A 20,183-nucleotide genomic window follows, 5' to 3' on the forward strand; every position below is an offset into this window, starting at 1 on the left:
GGAAAAAATAAGCTATTACCTGTTAGCCAGGAGTGTGCCCAAGGTCAGCGGACTCATTCCCAGATAAGCTGGCAGCAGTTGGGCCCAGTCCCAGTTCCATTCACTTATGGCTGACTGTTGATGTATGGGAGAAAGCCATTGTTAGTTATTAATCAGAGTTAATATGATCAGTAAATTAGAACTCCAGCTGTGGTGGACTAACTAAGAAGGAGGGGGTCCTGAGCAAAGACCCCGACAGATGATATTCATCATGTCTGCACAAGAAGGTTTTTATTCCAATAAGACAGCAATTAATTTATAAATCCATTTGGGGATGTAGCCATCATTTATAAGAAGATAAATCAATTTTGGAGAGTCGTTATTCTTCAAACTGTTTTAATGGCGCCCTGCCCGGCCCCCTACGAAAGCTGGAAATAGGCTCTTTGTTGGGAAAGCAAATAAAAATCTGATTGCTTTGATTGCTGAAATGTCACTGTTAACTCCGGGCAGAATTTTATTGACAAAGGGAGAAGAAAACAACTACCTCTTGATTGATGGCCGTGACTTTTTTCCCCTCTATTTGATTTGACAAACAACAAGGCCACCTAAAGCATACTAGGCGGTTTAATCATTTTCCTAATAGGTTGTTTTATGTGCGGAAATGCAGCCCACGCTGAAGAGGAGAGACATTTAAGTGTGATTTCTGAAAAAGACGGCTACCAGGAAACACCCACATGCTCCTTATAGTGGGAAAATGGTGAAAAAAGGAAGATCACTATACCATATAAATTACCCATATTACAATTCCAAACAATTCACATAACAGAAAAACCTTTTACTTTTACAGCTAATTTACAGTCTTACATTGTGAGGAATGAGAAAGGTCTAGGGAAAGAAATTTTGTTGACAGGCTTTAAGAAATTGGCCTTTTTAATGTCTAAAGCGATTCAAAATTTCCTTTTCCATTCCCTCTTTTAATGTTTCTTTAGTCTTTTGTCACTTCTACCTATTAAACTATTGCTCTGAAAACGACCTACAGAGAATTCCAAAGTTCACATTGAAACATTCAAAAAGCTGTCAAAACTTTAACACACGTCACCGTTTCCACCTCCACAGAGAGAAATCTCTCGATAAGAACTTTAGCGGCCTTGACATAGTTCCAAAGTTACCTCACTGTGCCCATGACCTGCTTCAAGTGAAAAAAAAATCACGTAAAAGATCATGTTCAAGTAATCTACAATATTATGGTACTAATGTTAAATGCACTCAAATATTTGGAGGTACCAGCTGTGCCAAAGTACCTATATACCTTTCAAAAAGTGAATAAGTCTACAGAATGGCAGAAGAAATGTGAATTAGTTATTGAGTATTATGCATTTGAAAAATCAAAAACTATTATTTTATAAGACGTTACAACAGTTCACCCACCTGTGAAAATTCCTTCAACCCGATGTGCTGAAAACAAGTCAGCGGGTTGAAGTCTGGTGGACGAGGGTCACTGGCCAGGCTAAAGTCCACCATCCTCTGAGGAGCATCTGACTGGCCCCGGGAGGCTTCTAGCTGAGCCTTCAGCAGATCCTTCAAACACGACAACGAAAAGAAATGCCAGCGAGAAGATACACCAGCAGCGGAAGGAAGCTGTGATATAACGGAAAAAACGCCTATTCCAAAACGGAACCTGGACATTTGCTGCACACGGGGACCCAAAAGACAATTCAAGTGTTTAGCGCCTCTCCAATGTTTTCATCGTTATTTTTATAGATATGATTCGTTTCCCTCATTCCCAAAATTAATGACTTTTCAAAAGTACAAATTAATCAGACAGTACAGAAATAGAATGTGAAAAGGACACTCAAAAGGACAGGATATGTATAGATGCAGTACAGCCAGAAGTTTCATCATAACTTTCTTCCTAATTTCCCTCTCTTCGGCCGTTCTAAGGGTGAGCTGGCGACGGGGCGCAGCATCGAAACTCGAGACATACATCCATCTTTCACAGCTGCCAGGCCTCCCCCCTCTCCACTCGTCCTGTCCTACCTTTGACCTTATCTGGTGAGTGGGGGCTGCAGCTTGAGGCCTTACTGGACACCAGTGGTGACTCTAACCTTTCTACTGTACAGACTTTACAGCTCAAAGCACCAGTGCTCACCCACAGTCCATCGTCAGGCAAATGCATCAGATATTTCCCCACATATTTTTTCCATTCTAAAATAAACCCCTGATATAAGGGAAATGTCTGTTTATTGTCTAATCCTGTTTATAACTGCTTCTGTAATGCTGAGATTTCCCTTTGTGGATTAATAAAGTTCATCTTATCTTATCTTAATTAATTTAATTTTAATTAGGTGATCAGTGGTCACTGACGACACACCACAGCACATAGTGCACAACAACAAAATGTGTCCTCTGCATTTAACCCATATGTGACATTGTGACATAGCAGGGGGCAGCTAATTCAGCGCCCGGGGAGCAGGGCTTGGGGGCGGTACCTTGCTCAGGGTACCTCAGTGGTGCCTTGCTGGTCGCGGGATTCGAACCAGCAGTTTTTCAAGTACAAGTGCACCTCCCTAACCATGAGCCCACTGCTGCCCACATCTTATCTTATCATCTTATCTTATCATTGGGATTGTTATCACTTATGATTCACATTTAGTAATTCAGTCATATCTTTTTTATATATTTTTTTTTCAGGATTCCTGATTATACACAGCATTCTGCACAGCAATCTGCACAGCATTCTGCACAGCATTCTGCACAGCAATCTGCACAGCATTCTGCAAATCCTCACTTTGGTCACGGTGGCCACTTGGCGCCAGCGTTGTGTCCATCAGCAGCACTGTGGAGGAGCGATGTCATGACAGGCATCCCCCCCCCCCCCCCCGTCTTGAGGCCCTCGTGCCCCGAGCTGGCAGCGCCCTGCCGCGGCGGGGGCCGGGGGGACAGGGGGCATCTGTGGGCCGGCAAAGCTCCTCATGTAACCCTTAGCTGCGAGCCGGCGCCGCCTCAGGCCAGCACACACCTAATTGCTCGGCAAAAAGACCGTTTCCCTACCTCATTGAGTCGGATGATGTGATAAATTTGCCTCAGGTTCTCGCTGCCACCTGGTTGGTGGCAGACCTCCAGGAGCATCAGGCCTATTTTCTGCTCAGTCAGTTCAGGCGAACCGCCTCTCCCCGGCGCCACGCCGGCCTGCACCGACTCCAACACGCTGACAGAGGGACCGGGAGGGGGAGAGAGCATGGCGGCATGAGGTAGGACAGAAACCAAAATACACTTTTCCATCTAAAACCCCACCGGCCTCCAATGGTTTAAAGACCCCCCCCCCAGCTTCCTGCAGCAGCCTGGCGCCTTCAGAGACAACGTAGGGATTTAATATGTGAGACACGTAATGATAAATATCAAGCATAATGATGTCTTTAGGCCATCCAATAAGAGACCATGTTAAATCTGAGGTCGTGGTTCGGACAGTACATTCTGTCCCATGTAGTAATGCAAGCGAGTTAAAAGTGCAGCAAGCAGCTGAAAGCTGGCGAATGAGATACACAGCTAAACATGCCCAAGCCGGAACAAACAATTTCCCTGCAAAATCCACTTATCAGTCTCCCATTGTGCTTGAGCCATGAGAAGAGCACTAACACAAAGGAAGCACTATCTACTCTGCTGCCTTGCAGCCTACATGGGTGCACAAATTAAAAACAACTGAGATTATAACTAGCTATTGTTGTCAGAGCTGCAAATATCAAGCTCTTGTAAGATTTTAATTGTTTTTCTTTTTGGCTGATCTGAATGGTACAACACGGCCACTCTCACTTTTCATTTGATAATTCACTTGCAAAACAATTGCTATCAGTCTCTTGTACATGGTACCCTTACATAACGAAGTATTGGTACAAAACCAAAGTTATTTCCGTGTAGAATTAAAAACTGAGTATTAGATCTGGAACAATAAAAAAAAGCACAGATGATAATTTACAAACCCTGAAGTGCAGTGGTTATGTGTGTGTGTGTGTGTGTGTGTGTGTGTGTGTGTGTGTAATACATCCCATCTCACTATAGATTCTCATAACCGCACCATCACCGATAACCAGCTAAAAAAACAACACAAACATCCGGTTACGGTTTCCCTTCTCATTTCCTTCTCATCTCCTCGTTTTCCCCCCTCTTTTTTAATTATAAGGAAGCAGGAACCGCATCTGGTGCCAGGGCACCTTTAGTGGGCTGACATTGAGGAAGTCGAGGTCTCCCCTGGTCCAGAGAGTGTATCGCTGTCAGCACCTGTGTTGTATCCTTTCCTGTCCATCACCGTGCAGGTGAGGCAGATGATTGGATTCAGTCAGCGCAGTGATTAATGAGTTCCTTTCTGGATTTGGGACAGCCCATCAATCATGTCATTAGAGAGAATGTGCCCTGAAAGAGGCAGACCTCAGCCAAGGAATAACTGCATTCATCTTAATCTGTGTATGCATCCAGTCAGCCAAGTCAGGGTCACCATAATGGAAAACAATCATCTTCTCCTCTACAAATTACTTTGCAAAGATGGGGATTGCTTCATTTTTGGGACTCACGAGCTCACTCTCAGAGAGGCACTGTCCTCTGATTGTTTACAACTCAGGCGTCACTTCAGAGTGAAGGTTACTTTAATGAATAGTAATGATTCTGGAGAACGCCAGAGACAGGTGATACATAATCACTCCTCCTTTAACCCTCCCTTTTTTTATTTGGTCTTTCCTGTCACTAAATCCACAGCGTTTCCTGGAACACTTGAGGTAATCTACTCATTTATTTATGTTCTGTTTTCTTCTGTTCTAAATAATATGTCATAAGAATCAATATGTCTGTGACTTTGCCAGGTTTTACCTCCTGAAAAGTTGGGGTCCGTCACTTAAAAATGGTCTGATGAGTTTATGACCATGCACTAGCTGTCTGTTTTATACACATGGATTTCGTAATTAAACAGGATTTGTCATAACTGATATTTTCCATAATTCAATCCAAGTTCTTAAAATATGCATTGGGCTTATTCATCCAGATGAAAGATTCAATATTAAAATACAGCACACAAGAAAGAAAGTTATGTCACTAAAACAAAAATCAAATCAGTTATTGCAGACAGCTAATTATTTATTGTCATTGCGTTTCATGGCTCCGCGGCTGCCCTTACCCCCCAGCACACAGCTTTCGGGCCTTCTGCAGCTGCATCACCGTCCAATTGGGCCGGCTCTCCTCTAGCTTCTGAAGCACCTTCTGCACCACGGGATTGGCTCCGCCCCTCTGATTGCCCATAGCACTCTGGAGGCACTCGCTGACCAATGCCAACTTATCCGCGGCCCTGTGATCCAGCGTGAGCCTGCCACCCTCTTTCAGGTCCTGGCACAGGCAACTGACTAAACCCCAAATCAGCAGGCCTGTGCGCTTCAGCTGCTCGGCATGCTGGGAAACGCGCTTCTCGCCGGTACAGAACAGGAAGCGCAGAGGCAGGGGTAGGGAGGCTATCGCGGAGGGCAGGATAGCAAAGACGAAGGAAAGGGCTTGTATCATGAGCTCGTCGTGACCTGAGAGAGACAACGGGGCAGGGACAGATTATGCTCATGTCTGTTTCTCAAAATCCTCAATCGCCTTGATTGTGAAAGATGCTGCATACATACCCTTGCTGGCCTGCCTCCCCCTGGCGTTGGGGGCCACGTAACGCCACTCCTTCGGCACTTTACTCAGCACACTCTCAGGCAGGCCCTGAGTGGGCAAGAAGGTAGCGAGATCTTCCCAGGCCTGGTGGTCCAGCACCATGGCGATGAGGTGGCTGACGATACTGAGCACCGCTTTGCTCAGTGCTGCTCTCACGCACCTGAGCACCGCCGACCTCGCTGGACCCTCGTCTGCTTCAAGACAGAATGGGTGACAAGAGGCATCAAGCGTAATTAACGTTTAAGAGTCCAGCACGCACATCTTCTACAGTACGGACTTTATAAAGGTAAGTTTGGGGCATATTTCACAAAGCACTTCAAAATCTAATACATTTAAATTAAATTCAGTAGCTACATCATCTTATAAAACTGAAGGATTAAAAATCATTAAAATCCCACATTATAAGTTTCAGCATAAGACAGTTAAAAAAAGTTAAATCACAAAAAAGTAGATCATTTTATCATGGCAAATGCATTGTGAGGCATGGCTATTTAACCTCAGTATCTTTTTGATAATTCATTTTTATACAGAGTTTAGCCAATTTTTAAAACATAAAAACATCAATACAAATAATAAACAAATAATACATAAAAATAAGTACTACAACAAAATGTCTTGACAACTTTCAGCTTCTCACACTGGGCTTTGACGCTGCAAAGCTCCTTTAAGCTGACATTACCAGTACTGACTAATGTTCTCTGTAAAATCATTTCTATTTTGTGGAATGCCAGAATCCATGAAATCGTAAAATAGGTATTTTGTTAAAAGACGTAAAGCAGAAATCAATATACCTGAGGAATGAAAAAACGTACGGGCATAATAATTGATCTAATTAATTCCAGTTTCCCAATGAGCTGAATATATAGGTATGTCAGTTGAGGAATGATTAAAAAAAACATAGCTAAATGCTCAAAATAAATACTGATGTAAAATATAAAATACTGAAAAACTGAAGTATTTTATGTTGCAAACAAACACAGTACACATAAGAGTAGAATTGTTGCTGTAAAAATGAAAAAGACCAGAATGTAAAAAGATTAATAATCTTGTCTGGAACATGTATTATCTAAAGTTCAATTACAACATGTTTCTACCGTCAGGGGTCATGTTAGGAACTAAGCTAATTACTCAAGCAGGAGAAGAAATTAACAATGACATTGAGATTATTGGACCAAGCTAAGCACTGTGTCTTTTCAGTCTCATGTAAACCATCCTCTTAAACTTGTCTAATTTATGCAATAATAATTAGCACTTATGTGGGATGGAAAAAAATACTAAACTGAATGACTATCTCCACAGGAGTTCTGATTAAAACCTAAAATCAAAGCATTCCCAATAAGAAGTGTCAAGAAATAATTGTAGTCTATGTTTCAGCACCAAATTGGTGTGCAGCCATTATCGCAACAGGAAATGTTTCATTTTGCCTCCTATAACCCAGGACACATAACACACAAATCTACAATCACGCACGGAAAGCCACATAAATTGTGTTACTATGAATGACATCAAAATTTAAACAAGTACAAGAAAACAGTAATATTTTGTATTTTCATCAGAATTTTTGTCAGTCTGTCTGCTGCTATGTCAGTCTATATATATTTCTCTTTAATGTGGATTCAGATCATTGCCACTGTTTTCTGTTAGGGAAAACAACTAGAGAAATGTGACCTCACAACATTTGTAACTCAAAAAGAGGTCAACAACACGTGAAATACAATGAAAGTATTTGATTTACCTGTCATGTTATACAAAAAATCCCATAAGCGCCTCTTGTCAAAGTAGTTTTTTAGTACAAGAGTCAGGGCCCCAGGGATGTTGTTTAGGGGAAGCAGCACAGAGAAAACAGCCTCCATGAAAGCATCACCATGCTTGTGGCTATCGGGGTCATTTCTGCTATCATCAATGCAGAAATCTGAGGAGAAAAATAACAATAGAAAAACTTCTAGCTGTATCTGAACAAGAGCCAAAAATCCACCTAGACAATGGCTGTCAAAATGGGGTATGGTGTGTGTGTGTGTGTATGAATGTACTGTAAGCGTGTGTGTGTGTTTTCTTAATTGAATTTAATTTTTTAATTTAATTGGCATTTTAGTGATGAAACAAAGTTCAAAAGATCAATAGGCAATCAATACAGACGGTACGACCACACAGAGCATACAAGTCTTTCAAAATTCTGGTATTAAAACAAGGCTTTAAAAGTGCCCTACACTATAATACCTATTTCAAGGTCCTCCCATACGAAAGAGGGTAAAATCATAAAAATCATTTGAAAGGGGACCTTATGGACAGGTGTCCAGCAGGTACAGTGAATGCACTCTGACAGCATGTCCTTGTGGGAGGATAAGCAGGCAGAGGGGAGCTAAAGAGGGTAGCAGCAGTTAGCTAGCAGTGGCCGTGCTCCAGCATTTGTCAGTCTTTGTGGGAGATGACAGCTGTTTGAATAAGTGAGTGAGCGGGATAGAGCCCCCGAAAGGAGGCATGATGGAAGGCAAAGGCTGCCGCGGGCCTCAGCTTCCTGACAAACGTCGGACTGTTTTAAAATGGCAGACTTGAATTACCTGCCGTATTAAAGGATGGGGCCTTAATATTGCCGGCTTAATAAGAAATGGAAAAATCCACTAGTGAAGGAATGATGGAAATTGATTTTTTTTTTCCACGGCGCAGCAAGTGGTCAAACATCCTTTGACCTACAATCACTCCATTACTTTGCATTATATGGATAACAGAAGTGCCTTGTACTCTGTCAGGCTGGTAATTGCTCCTTAAGGGGACGATGCGCTGGATACTATCACGTCAACAGCTAAGGGAAGGTCCAACATTAATTTCCACTTGGGGTGCTGAGCAGCACTGCAGGTTAACTACCTGGCTTTTTAATAATGATCCCATTACAGAAGCCTAGATGAGTTGTGATAAATGAACTACCCGCCTCTCTGTGGAGTTTACCCAGCCACTCGCAGTCACTCACAAGGACCTATGACCTTGATGCATGGGCGACAGGCATACCTGTCATACTTCCCCGGCAAAGGAATGCTCTGGAGCACTTTAATTGGAAGCTGGCCTAAGCTGGCTATTTAAGGTGTATAGTATAAGAGTGCGGTAGCTGGCTCTGCACTGAACAATCTTTGGCTACAGAGAACTGGACACAATGTATCTGCCGGCTAGTGTAGCTATTTGCTTTTAATTAGTTTGCCTATGATCTCAATGGCGGTAGTTGTATGATGTAACGTGATCATATTCTCCCCCACTCCCAAAAAAAAACTTTTAAAGAGTATGTCTGTTATTGTGGTCGATGTAACATAAATTAATGCGCAAATGCACAAAAGTATTTAAAGGTTTTAGCAGGGAAAAAAAAAACTCCTTAAAGGTCACATTTTCAGTTTCTGCTCCTGCTGTTCAGTTTTTCTCTTTTTTTTACTGTCCTAGGCTGATACAGTAATGATATCTACATTAAAGGATACTATCCATTACTATACATTTTCTCAATAGGGAAGATGTTACCAGTTCCATTAGAGCTCTTGTACATGTTCAAAGAAGTACAACAGATGTACTTAATATGATGCTATATAGAAAGGAAAGTTAGCAATTTTGTCATTCTACGCTGCCATTATACCAGCAGACAGAACCTGAAAGAAAAAAAAACAGGACCAGAACAACCACTTTTCATGTATACAATAAAATATAAAAGGACAAAAAATGGATGCATAAATGCACAGATGCTGTAGTTTATGGTGTACATCTCAAAATAACATTGTCTCAAAACTACTGCTCTCTCTCTGTGTGTATATATATATATATATATATATATATATATATATATATATATATATTAGTCAGACAAAACAGGTAATAAAAATAATAAATATATCAATAGATAACACATACATTTTATTAATTATCTTATTATTTATTCATTTAATTATCTTATTGAAGTCAAGTTTTTATTAAAGTGCAATGTGAAACAGAAACATATAAGTTCTTACAAGAGTTGTCGAGCAAAACTCTGAGAAGGATGCAGTCAGCGTCCAAGAGGCTTTGCAGAAGTAATTTATGGTCACAGTCGGGCTGAGAGGACATCAGTTTTAGCAGATGTTTGGTGGTAAATTCATTTGATGTCACTGTGCTAGAACTACAAACAAAGAAAGGTAGAAACCTTAAGATGTCTGACATGGACCACTGTTCATGGATTTAATGCAATACTTTGAACCATAAATGTAATGTTAACCTCTAAGTGTCAATTCTGCCATTCTTGCTTACTTAAATGCAGCTGAAGAAATGAAGTTTAATCATGGCTACATAAAAGCCAATTAAAACCTGGCAGCACCCCAAAACCACAAAATGATTATTGAAATATGCATACTTTGACGAATTCCAAAAAAGTACAATGAAATAAAGAAACAAACTGAAAGGAAAGAAAGAAAGAAAGAAAGAAAGAAAGAAAGAAAAGGATGCAAAAAGGAGCACTTGGTACACCACACTGTTTAAATGGAAAAGCTCTTGTTTGAAATTATAACCCTGCATCGCAGCAAATTAAAAAATAATCCCCCTTAACAACTCTATTATTATAAAAATCACATTACTGGCCCAAACCAGACCTTCTGCAAAAACTAGGAATGTGCAGCTTTCTGTAATATGAGATGTTACTGGACTGATGCATGTTTTTGCACTTTTATTATTGTTCACTTTTATAAGACTGTCAACCCCTTACAATGTAAGCTGTCTGACCTGCTAATTGAAGAAAACATAAGGACAGAATGGAGAACGAGCATAAAGAATTAGTTGTCCATAAATAAAGCCTTATTTTTCACATAATGACATCATCAGTTGCTTTTTTAAGTGTGCCTATCTACAGGGTGAATCTCTTGCTCTATTCACTACTTGATTAGTTTGGATCTGAATTTCATAGTTCGTGCCCCAGTTAAGAGGGGATAACTTTAGACACCATGTTATTCATGCAATAAAGTTCTTCCAAAGATTATTGCATCTGTTTTATATTACATTTCAAGGCTGTGGCCACAGGAGTATTGTACATGTGAAGGAGACTGTGATCAATACCAAATATACACATTTCGGAAATATAAACAATATCTAGTCCAGACACTTCTGTGACAGCACTGCGAAAGATTTATGGGTCCTTTAATATGAATAAAATGAAAAAAACGATCTTTGAGTGAAATCCAAATTTCATTCTATTGTTTAGGTTTATATTTAAGATAGTTGTGTACTTATTACGTTAGAGCAGGAATGTGGAGACGCACCGCAGGGGCTCCGGGGGAAACAACGCCGGCCGGATGGCTGTCAGCCAGGACACACCTCGTGCCTCTGAGTCCGCCGCTGTGGTAGCGGATGAAATTCCACCAGAACCTCCCTGACAAAATCTGGGGCACATGAGAAATAGCTGTAGCTAACAAGACAAATATGAGGTAACCATATCAGTTCAGCAAATACCACAGAGAGCGAGTTTCTTCCTCAGGTAAAAGCACTGGACTGAACAGATGATGAGCAACAAGCTCCACCAGCGAGCTGCGCCATGCAAAACAGCAGGAACCTTAATGGTGAGGCTATCATGAGCTAATTACTCTGCCTACAAAGTAAAATGGGCAGGGTTAAATCAACTCAAAGAGAGTCCATTCCGTCCCAGAAGGTTTTTTGTTTCTAGAGCACTGAGTAAGGAGACTAGTAATGATCTACAGCCCTCTGGGAATGCTGAATGTGCACAAAGCCTCATAAAGCAAAACCGTGTGAACTATAGACTAGACGGGAAAGACGACTCAGATCTACAGCTCATATGAGAGGTGTTATGAGCATGAGCTGTAGTACCGGTGAAGCTCTGACAGGGGCGCTGTGACAAGGACCAGCACGGCCAGCAGCTGATTGCACAGGCTGTGGATTGAGAAGATCCATGGGCAGACAGTCCTGCTGGGCTGGAGCAGCTCTTCAAGGCTGCTAGACACGCTCCACACCAGCTGCTCCACAACCAGTAACACGGCGGTGATGTCAACCCTGTGCAAACAATGGAATAGACCAGGTCTCCAGCCAGAAGTGTACACTGCAATGTTAAATGGGTATGACACTTTATATTGCTATTGGCATACTAAAGTTCTGAAAGAAATGCTGTCTGATCTTGACGTTATGGTATTAAGTATCTTCAATGTTTTAGTTACACATTGTCTGCTGTTCTTTGAAAGTCAGGAAAGGACTTTGCTTTGTGCTGCGCCGATGGTCACGGGTCCGCTGAGCATCTGGCACAAAATCTTTATGTTCCACCGGCTTCCAGAATTCCCATCAAAGGCTCTCAGCAGTTGGGAAGAGGGGCTTAAACAGGCAAAGGAACGCAGGAGCTTACCAGCCTGGCAGACATGCAAGCTGCCGGGCGCTCTTTCCTGCTATCTTACGGAGCTTGTGACCAGGTGCCCTCATAGCAATGTTCAGCCTGGGAACCCCAGCCAGAATGGAGGCCCAGCTCGCGGGGCAATCTGCTCAGTCTCACAGGTCAGCGGTGGGGGAGCGTGTGCTCACGGCACATTTAAACACTTTAAGTATGTGCTAATGCATCGTGCTGGAGCCAGTCCAAATGTGATGAAGCACGGACAGAGGTAACAAAGGGAAACGTGTCCTGCCAATCTGGAGTGCTGAACTACATGGGTTTGCTGGGGATGTTCGATATGTGTAGACACACATTATCACCTGTTTTCACAGTGGGTGGTTTTGACCAGAGGAAAGCATTCAGCATTTAATCTAATGGCAAGAGGACTGAGAGAGTTTTCTTCTTTTAAATGCTTGTTAAAGATACAAACTTGGAAAATCATATTCATAGTATAACAACACGATTTAAAAACAATACATTATTTTTAAAAATCAGGTTGAGCCCTAGGTAGACTAAGTTAGACCTGTGTATAATTTGCAAATGTAAATTCAACTGGGAGGGACAAACAGGCCAATCAGAAACAGCATAAACTGACCCTCCACTCATTTTGGGCGCGATGCTGTGAACCTGTGCAATAACATTTCACGGTGGGCTGCCCCCCTTATTGTTTTGCAATCTGCACCTGATTTGCTGGCTCCTCTTGTAGGTGGGGCAGGCTTGAGAGTACCGACACGCCAGGACCTCGAGGGTACCGCTCAGGATTTCAGCAAGCACCTTCTGGGCCACCCACGGTGGCAGCATGGCCCACAGGTCTCTGCGGAGGCCAGTCAGGAAGTAGTGCCACATCTGAATAGAGAAGGAACACCTCTCCCCCTGTACAATGAGAGTGACTGTCACTGGAAAACAAAGATATGAGGTACAGTTTGCCCACTGAAAATGGGTAACCTGTTATTGGGAATCTAAAATTCTTTAAAGTTTATATAACAGCATAGATGTCAGCTACATAAGGAATGGATTTAAAGATGAATAAAACAGGCAAACTGACACAGGGGCAAAAAAAAAAAAAGAACATATGGTTGAGTGATTCGCATTGACTGCATGCACACATTGGTCAGATTTAGAGAACTCTGCAATCAGAAGGAAATAAAGCAAGGCAGATAGAGAGAGTCTGGTTTCCTGTGGGTCTAATTGCTTTCAGGCAGAGAGGAAACAGCCCTGGAGTTTGTGTGGTGACCAGAACGTGATTATTAACAGCATGTACAACATCTCTTAATGATGCTGCGGATGTTTCATTTGAAGAGCAACAAGCAAAGCTGATGCAGGGCCAAATATCCCAGCTCACTCTGCTGAGATTCCGGCTTCCTGCTGTGCTATAACCAAACATCCAAGTCCAATATGGACGCCCAGACAGACCCTCTGACATGGACCCAGGAGGAATGCTAGCAAGAGGGAGGGACTCCCGGCTCTCCAAGCAAACAGGCTTCAGCTGTGCAGGGCAGGGGGTGAAGAGACAGCCAGGGCTCCGTATGAAGGTCTATGCTCCTCGCTGCCTAAACTGTCATGCACTTCTGAAATGCAGCAGCCATGGGCTGGTGTGTGACACAGGGGACGGGGCTTCTGTACTTGTGATCAGAAGGTCACTGGTGTGAGCGCTGGCCTCAGCAGAATAGTCACATGTCTGTCGGGACCTCGAGCAAGGCCCTCAACTCCAGATGAACGGCCTGACCTTCACTCTCACTAGTCTGTGTTCGTGCATGTGTGTGTGTGTGTATTCTACACATTGCATGAAGATGCTGTCGCAGTAAAATACAAAGGGTTTCCAGGACACTGATCAATAATAACTGTTTCAGCAGTTTGTTGCAAATCAGAGGTTAACATTTTAGAAAGAAAGCTGCTTATGCAGAAAAGAGATGTGAAGGTACAAGGTGTGAAAGCACAATACGACTATCTGATATGTCTATGGATCATGTCCACAAAGCAGCACCCTCCTCCATCTGGGATTGTCTGATCACCTTACTTTGCTCCTGATGCCTTGCCTACACACCAGTGATAATCAAATCCAGAGTATTCCAGAGTAAAGACAGTATAGTTATGGCCTGAGGAGGCCTCTGCTCAGACACTGGACAGTTTTCAATCTACAAACTGGCACCTGCTTTCACACTTGGACATAGAGGGATACACCATAACTGTTCTCTCATATATACAGTATAAGTACTGCATGGACAATGTTACAATTGAAAAGACCCAAACAGGAAACCCTGACAGACTGAAGATGTCCAAGACGTGCTGAAGGTCCATGACACAGCTTTCTGGACTGGAGATACGGAGTCATACAGTTTAACCAGGTCCAACCTGAAGAAAAGGCCCGAGTCCGAATAAAGCCTCGTTTCCACCAAAGCGGTGCCGGTGCTGACGCCGGACTTTTTCCCAATCCGGCACTGGTTCCACGTGTTTCCACCACAAAAAAATGGCCCGGGTCAGAAAAAATGGCTCCAGCGCGGCACCGCAGAAAAGCTGGGCTCAGAATGTGGTACAGTAACGTCAGCGAAAGTGGGACGGCCTATGGTGTCCAAACCTTCTGTATACCCAGAAAATTCAATCCATAACCGACAGTTAGTCTAATAACAGCGGTGCTGGCAGTGAAACATCTTGCCAGCTTATTAGCGGAATAAGGTTACATAATTTTTATTTATTCTGAGAAAAATGAAAGATTGATATGCTGGCCAGATTTAATAATAAAGTATAAATATGTCACATGTCAAATAAATAAAATATTATGGCGTTTGAGTGTCGAAGAAATCATGAGGCGGACAGCAAAGTTCAGTTTTTAGTTGTTTTTAGCATTACTGCACGATCCTTAAACGGTCAGTGGTAAAACAAAAAGCGAGAAAAACATACACAGTCGGAGAGCCTTTACGGAGACAAAACGTCATAAAACAGCTACAATTGTATGGATTGTATTAGCTGAAAATAAGATATTTTACATATAATATTAATTTGCACTAAAATGCTTGTATAATTCACATACATGATGCAACGGTACATCATGTTTTTTATTTTGTGAAAAACAAAGATCAATCTGCTAGCCAGATTTAATAACAACGGATAAATATGTTTAACAATAAAGTATAAATATGTTACAGGTTGAATAAATAAAATATTGTGGTGTTTGAGTGGCAAAGAGATATGACTCTTTGATTGCGCAATCCCTAAAAGGATAGCAGTAAAACAGCGAGCGAAAATAAACTCACTCATACACAGACAGAGTGTAAGAGGTAGTGCACTCTGCATCCACTTTTGTCTCTATAAAGCCTTTACAGAGACAAAAGTGGATACAGGGAATGGAGACAGGGCGCAACGAATCATACTCCGGAAACTGTTTTTTTTTCGGTTCGGCAAAATAAATCCAAAAAATGAAATACAGATTAACCTTTACTTTACTTTCACTTCCCGCTATGCAGCATTTCTGTTCTGTTCTTTTTTTAAATTGGTGGAAACCAGGCTGGTTCTCAAAAAGAACCATGCGAGACCAGCCCAGTATCGGCACCGGCACCAGCACCAGCTCCGTGTTGGTGGAAACGAGGCGTAATTGTACTCTGGCCCACCGTTCCGAGCGGGTCAGGGCACGGTTAAGCGTACTCTGCCTGAACACGGTATGGAGTGATCCCACTATTCAAATGAACTGGACTGTGGGTCAGATGTGCTGAAGCATGGGATGGTTCGCCTACTGGGAGTACACTCAACAACGGCAACCTGCTGGCTTGGCATCTAACGTCCCACTAACTACAAAAGTGAGAATGCTCCTTCCTCCAGCAGGAACACTCAGCTTGCAAAGACCTTAAAAGCTTTTATGCCCGTTTTCACAAAAGGTCTGGGGAGGCCCCCCCCCCTCATACCCAAACCATACCCTAGAACTAAGCCGTACCCGAGCCGCAATATGAATTGACGGTTTTCCATAGCAAATTATGCACGACGTATGTGAGCCAGACCCACGCTGACATGGCCCTGATTACTAGCAGGTCTGAAAGCGAGACCAAAGCTAGCTGGTCGTGTCACCACCATCAGAGTCTGAAATGCAGAGATACCGGTGATCTGCGCAGATATGCATGCATCTGAAGGGAAGTAGGGCATATTCTAAATATTAATCATTATTAGGAGCATCGCACATTGTGATCTATTGATGCATTCCTGATAAGTTGGAACTTGAAAATTTCCACCCACCCACTTAAAAGAAAGTACTAGAGAATAGCAACGGAATGGATTGGTAATGCATATTTATGCAAGCTAATGTTAGTATCTGTTGCTAGCAAACTTAACATAGCATGGCAATTCTCATAGACTTGCTAGCAGAAAGTAGAACACAGTAAATCGTGATGAATACCATGCGAAGAGTCAATAAGCGTCTCACATGTTTTGTGTCACTGTGACTATCCAAACCCGACAACACCGACCCTTCTGCAGTGGAAAACTGAAGTGAGCTTCAACCATGCCGTAACTAGAGTTTCTTTGCGGTATGGATTAAGGTACGGCCTGGTTCCTGTATGCCAGTGGAAACATGCCATAGGACATGTTCTTGGATGAAAATGCAAGGAACATTGCTGGACCTACCGGGGCAAGGTCTTAGGGACCACGCAGACCAACCAGCAGCAGTATTTAAATCTCACACTTATCAACTTATCCCTGTGACTGTTTACTGTCCATTGTTGGCCCCATTTTTACCAATGCTTGGAGAGGCTGGTACTCTCACACATTAAATCCACAAACTCCAAAAGCCCTGGATAAAGAACAACATGTGTACAGACCTAACAGATCCACAGAGGATGCAATCATCACCAATCTACATATGACTCTCACCTACTTTGAACACCCAGGGTCATATGTGCGGATGCTCTTTGTTGATTATAGCTCCGCATTTAACACCGTCAAACTGTACTGGATCTACAGCAAGCTCTGCGAGCTGGGTCTTAGCCAGCCCATCTGTGCATGGATCTATGACTGTCTAACCAGCCACCCCCAGACAGTAGGACTGGGTCCCCACCTTCCATCCACTCGTCCGCTCAGCACCATGTACTCAGCTTGCTCCTCCATGCCCTCTACACCAACGACGTGTCAACATGGTGTTCAGAGAACAATCTGGCACTAAACGTGGACAAGACCAAAGAATTCATTATTGATTTCAGGAGATGACGCAACAAACTCACTATTATTCATGAAAGCGGTGCCACAGTGGTGGGGGTGTCCAGCATCAAACCCCAGGGGACCCATCTCACAGAAGACCTTTTATGGTCCAACACTACCGGGCTACACTGATCGAGAAAACACAACAGAAGCCGTACTTCTTGCACGCACTCAGGAAAGTCAGCCTGAACCAGCAGATAGTAACTACTGAAAGCATTTAAACCTATAACATCACCATCTGATTTTGTAACTGCAATGGGACAGACAAAACCGTTCTGCAGCGAACCATCAGGAATGCAGGGAAGATTTCTGGCACTCTGCTAGCTTACTTGTCAGACATCTATACTGTTGTTGTCATCGAAGAACCATGAATATCCTCTGTGACATATTGTACACTGGACACCATTCGTTTGAACGCCATTCGTTATAAAGGTACAGGCCAGTCTGCAATCTCATGCTAACAGACTCAAAAAAAAGTGTGCACATCAACAGACTGTATGAACTGTTTCATATTTTGTACATTCTATTAAATGTTACATGTCTGTTTTGTTTGCAGCGCTCGGGGAACTGCTATCCCACTGTCAGTGTGGGCTGTGTACAACCACAGTAAAGAATTCAATCCACAAATTTTAACACATTTACATTTCCTATTAAGTGAATTCTCCATTAAGTGATTTCTGGAAACAAAACATATTTAGGTGCTTTACCTGTTACAAGGCAACTTTAAAATTCACTATAGCTGTTGGACATTCAAGAAAGTAAGAATAATGCTCAGTGCTGCAACAGCCAGGACAACCTTAGGAGTTTAACAAGAAAAACTACTTCTGTCTGCTAAGCACAAAGGTATATATACATTTATATCTACAGTTTTTATTATACATCCTTACTATAAAGTACAATATAGCAAAACATCATCCCCCTTTAAGAACTATATATATATTAGGGCTGTCAAAATTAACGGGTTAACGCGGATTAATACATCATCATGATTTATCTGATTAAAATTTTTTAACGCAATTAACCAATCTGCAGCACAGAATGACTCAAAATCCATGAAATGTGTCTGTCAACCCATTTCGGGCAGTTTTGGTGCGTTCCATTTGCCCTGGGAACTCGTATTCCGAGTCAGATTCCAAGTTTTGAAGCCGGAAGTGACGGCATGCGCGGTCCCGTTTCTCGGATCCGAGAAATATCTCGAAGCAGCACAGAATCCAAGATGGCTGCGCCCTTTATCAACAGAAGGGAAAGTTGTAGTTTTGTACTGTTTAAGCACTACTTCTCATTTGTGGCTCATTAACTTATCTGTGGACGTGTTGCTACAGAGTTTTATACGTAAAGCACCGTGTGTAATGTGTTATCAACTGATATTGCTAACAATGGCAATTAACCGGGCTAGAATTGGATTTCATGATTAGTTGGATTATTTGTCGGATTTACGGTAGTTCAATTAGGTAGTTCAATTGTAAGTGAACGAAGATAAAGACCATTTAAACTGAGGTACCTTAAATCCGACAAGTTGTCCGGCTAAGCAAAAAATCTTGCTTTTTGATATGGGTCCATGGTATTGCACTTCTGTGGCAGATGGAATGCATCAGACTCATGTTCAAGATGTTCAATAAACATGTTAAGTGCATATATATTTCCTTTTTTCTTGAGTCTGTTTGCTCATGCAAAATGAAATGCGATTAATATAGATTAAAAATAAATGATATTTAATCGTGATTAATCGAAATTAATCCACAGCAACCCTGTGATTAATCTATATATATATATACACACACACACACACACACACACACACACACAGAGTGAGAGAGAAAAAAAAAGCATACATTGTCACAGTTTGTGCGGGAAAAAAAGACTTCATCTGTACCTCATAGAAAGGCTTGGTGTCACCCCAATGATGGGCTTCAGCATCCTGAAAAATGCTAGTAGCGCATGTCTGGATGCAGTATTGAGTCAGCTGGTCCTGAAGGGCCTCTGTAAGCTCCTGACACCTCTGGATGGGCAGCAGAGAAAGCGGTCTGGCCAGAGGGAATAGCGGCATAGAGAGAGATAGGGGAGAGAGTGATAGGGAGATGGGGGAAAGAGGGCGAGGGAGAGAGACGGTTAGAGATAGAAGAGATTGAGGGCCAAGTCACTAAGAGTCTGAATGGCCCTACTTCAGTCTCACACACTGCCTCCCGCACAGATTATTACATATTAATCAATGGCATCTCCTCAGTGTTTGCACGCAGCCTCCTATACATGCATCAGGAACTAAGTTCCCCGCCTGTTCACCTCCTTGGTTCTTTGAAAGAGAACATCTGTTTCCCAGCAAACTCATATTCCTCCTCCAGTTGAATTATTCTGTCAGGGCATCACTTACACGGATATTAATTTTCTTTATAACACAATTACTGAATTTTAGTATTTCTGGTCTTGCCTTAACAATCTGCCTGCTCTGCAAGCCCTTCTCCAGCATCACCCTTTTTAAGCTGCTCAGCTTGAATTTTCTTTTTGTCTGGAATGAATTTTTATGTTCTTTTTATATCATTGAAATTGAAATTACAGTTATAAAGGGTTCAAATTCATATATTTCTGAAAACATCCATAATAATTCCCATTGAAAATGAATTGGGTAGTGTATGGAATTTACACCTGGGACATATTAAAAAATGCTGAGACCAGTCTGCGGACATAAATGAGAAGAAGAAATGAAAAGGAAAAAAAAGGAATTATTTTTTAAGAATGGGTTAATCATGATGTCAGAAACATACATTGACACTGATGTGATATCCGTTTTCTCATTTTGGTCAGTAAAGACAATGTAACTAGTTTGCTGTTGCTTGTTAGGGTAGGATCTTTAGGGTAACACATTAGCAATACCCAGTAACCCTTCAGAATAAACTTCAAGAGGAGCCCTGCATTGATGATCTATACACAGCTGCACAGGTCAAACAGGATAATAGTCGCATAAACTTGTCTGTGTCAGCATTCT

General features: G+C 42.2%; 1 protein-coding gene across 4 annotated transcripts in view; it reads right to left on the reverse strand.

The window, feature by feature from the left end:
* The window catches only part of kiaa0825 (KIAA0825 ortholog), a 105,304-nt gene that overhangs the window by 58,784 nt on the left and 26,337 nt on the right, over positions 1 to 20,183 (reverse strand). For 2 of the 4 annotated variants that reach the window (XM_023818331.2, XM_023818329.2), the window contains exons 9-19: positions 19,077 to 19,227; positions 12,708 to 12,898; positions 11,479 to 11,661; positions 10,917 to 11,036; positions 9,642 to 9,787; positions 7,397 to 7,573; positions 5,625 to 5,855; positions 5,141 to 5,531; positions 3,031 to 3,187; positions 1,408 to 1,557; positions 20 to 114 (exon numbers count right to left, since the gene is read on the reverse strand). In XM_023818331.2, the coding sequence (XP_023674099.2) occupies positions 20 to 114; positions 1,408 to 1,557; positions 3,031 to 3,187; positions 5,141 to 5,531; positions 5,625 to 5,855; positions 7,397 to 7,573; positions 9,642 to 9,787; positions 10,917 to 11,036; positions 11,479 to 11,661; positions 12,708 to 12,898; positions 19,077 to 19,227 (1,992 nt within the window). The remainder of the gene's footprint in view (positions 1 to 19; positions 115 to 1,407; positions 1,558 to 3,030; positions 3,188 to 5,140; positions 5,532 to 5,624; positions 5,856 to 7,396; positions 7,574 to 9,641; positions 9,788 to 10,916; positions 11,037 to 11,478; positions 11,662 to 12,707; positions 12,899 to 19,076; positions 19,228 to 20,183) is intronic. The other 2 variants (XM_023818332.2, XM_023818330.2) reach the window with 2 other exon arrangements.

Source organism: Paramormyrops kingsleyae, chromosome 2 (assembly GCF_048594095.1).
Source record: "Paramormyrops kingsleyae isolate MSU_618 chromosome 2, PKINGS_0.4, whole genome shotgun sequence".
In the NCBI taxonomy this organism is placed as follows: Eukaryota; Metazoa; Chordata; class Actinopteri; order Osteoglossiformes; family Mormyridae; genus Paramormyrops; species Paramormyrops kingsleyae.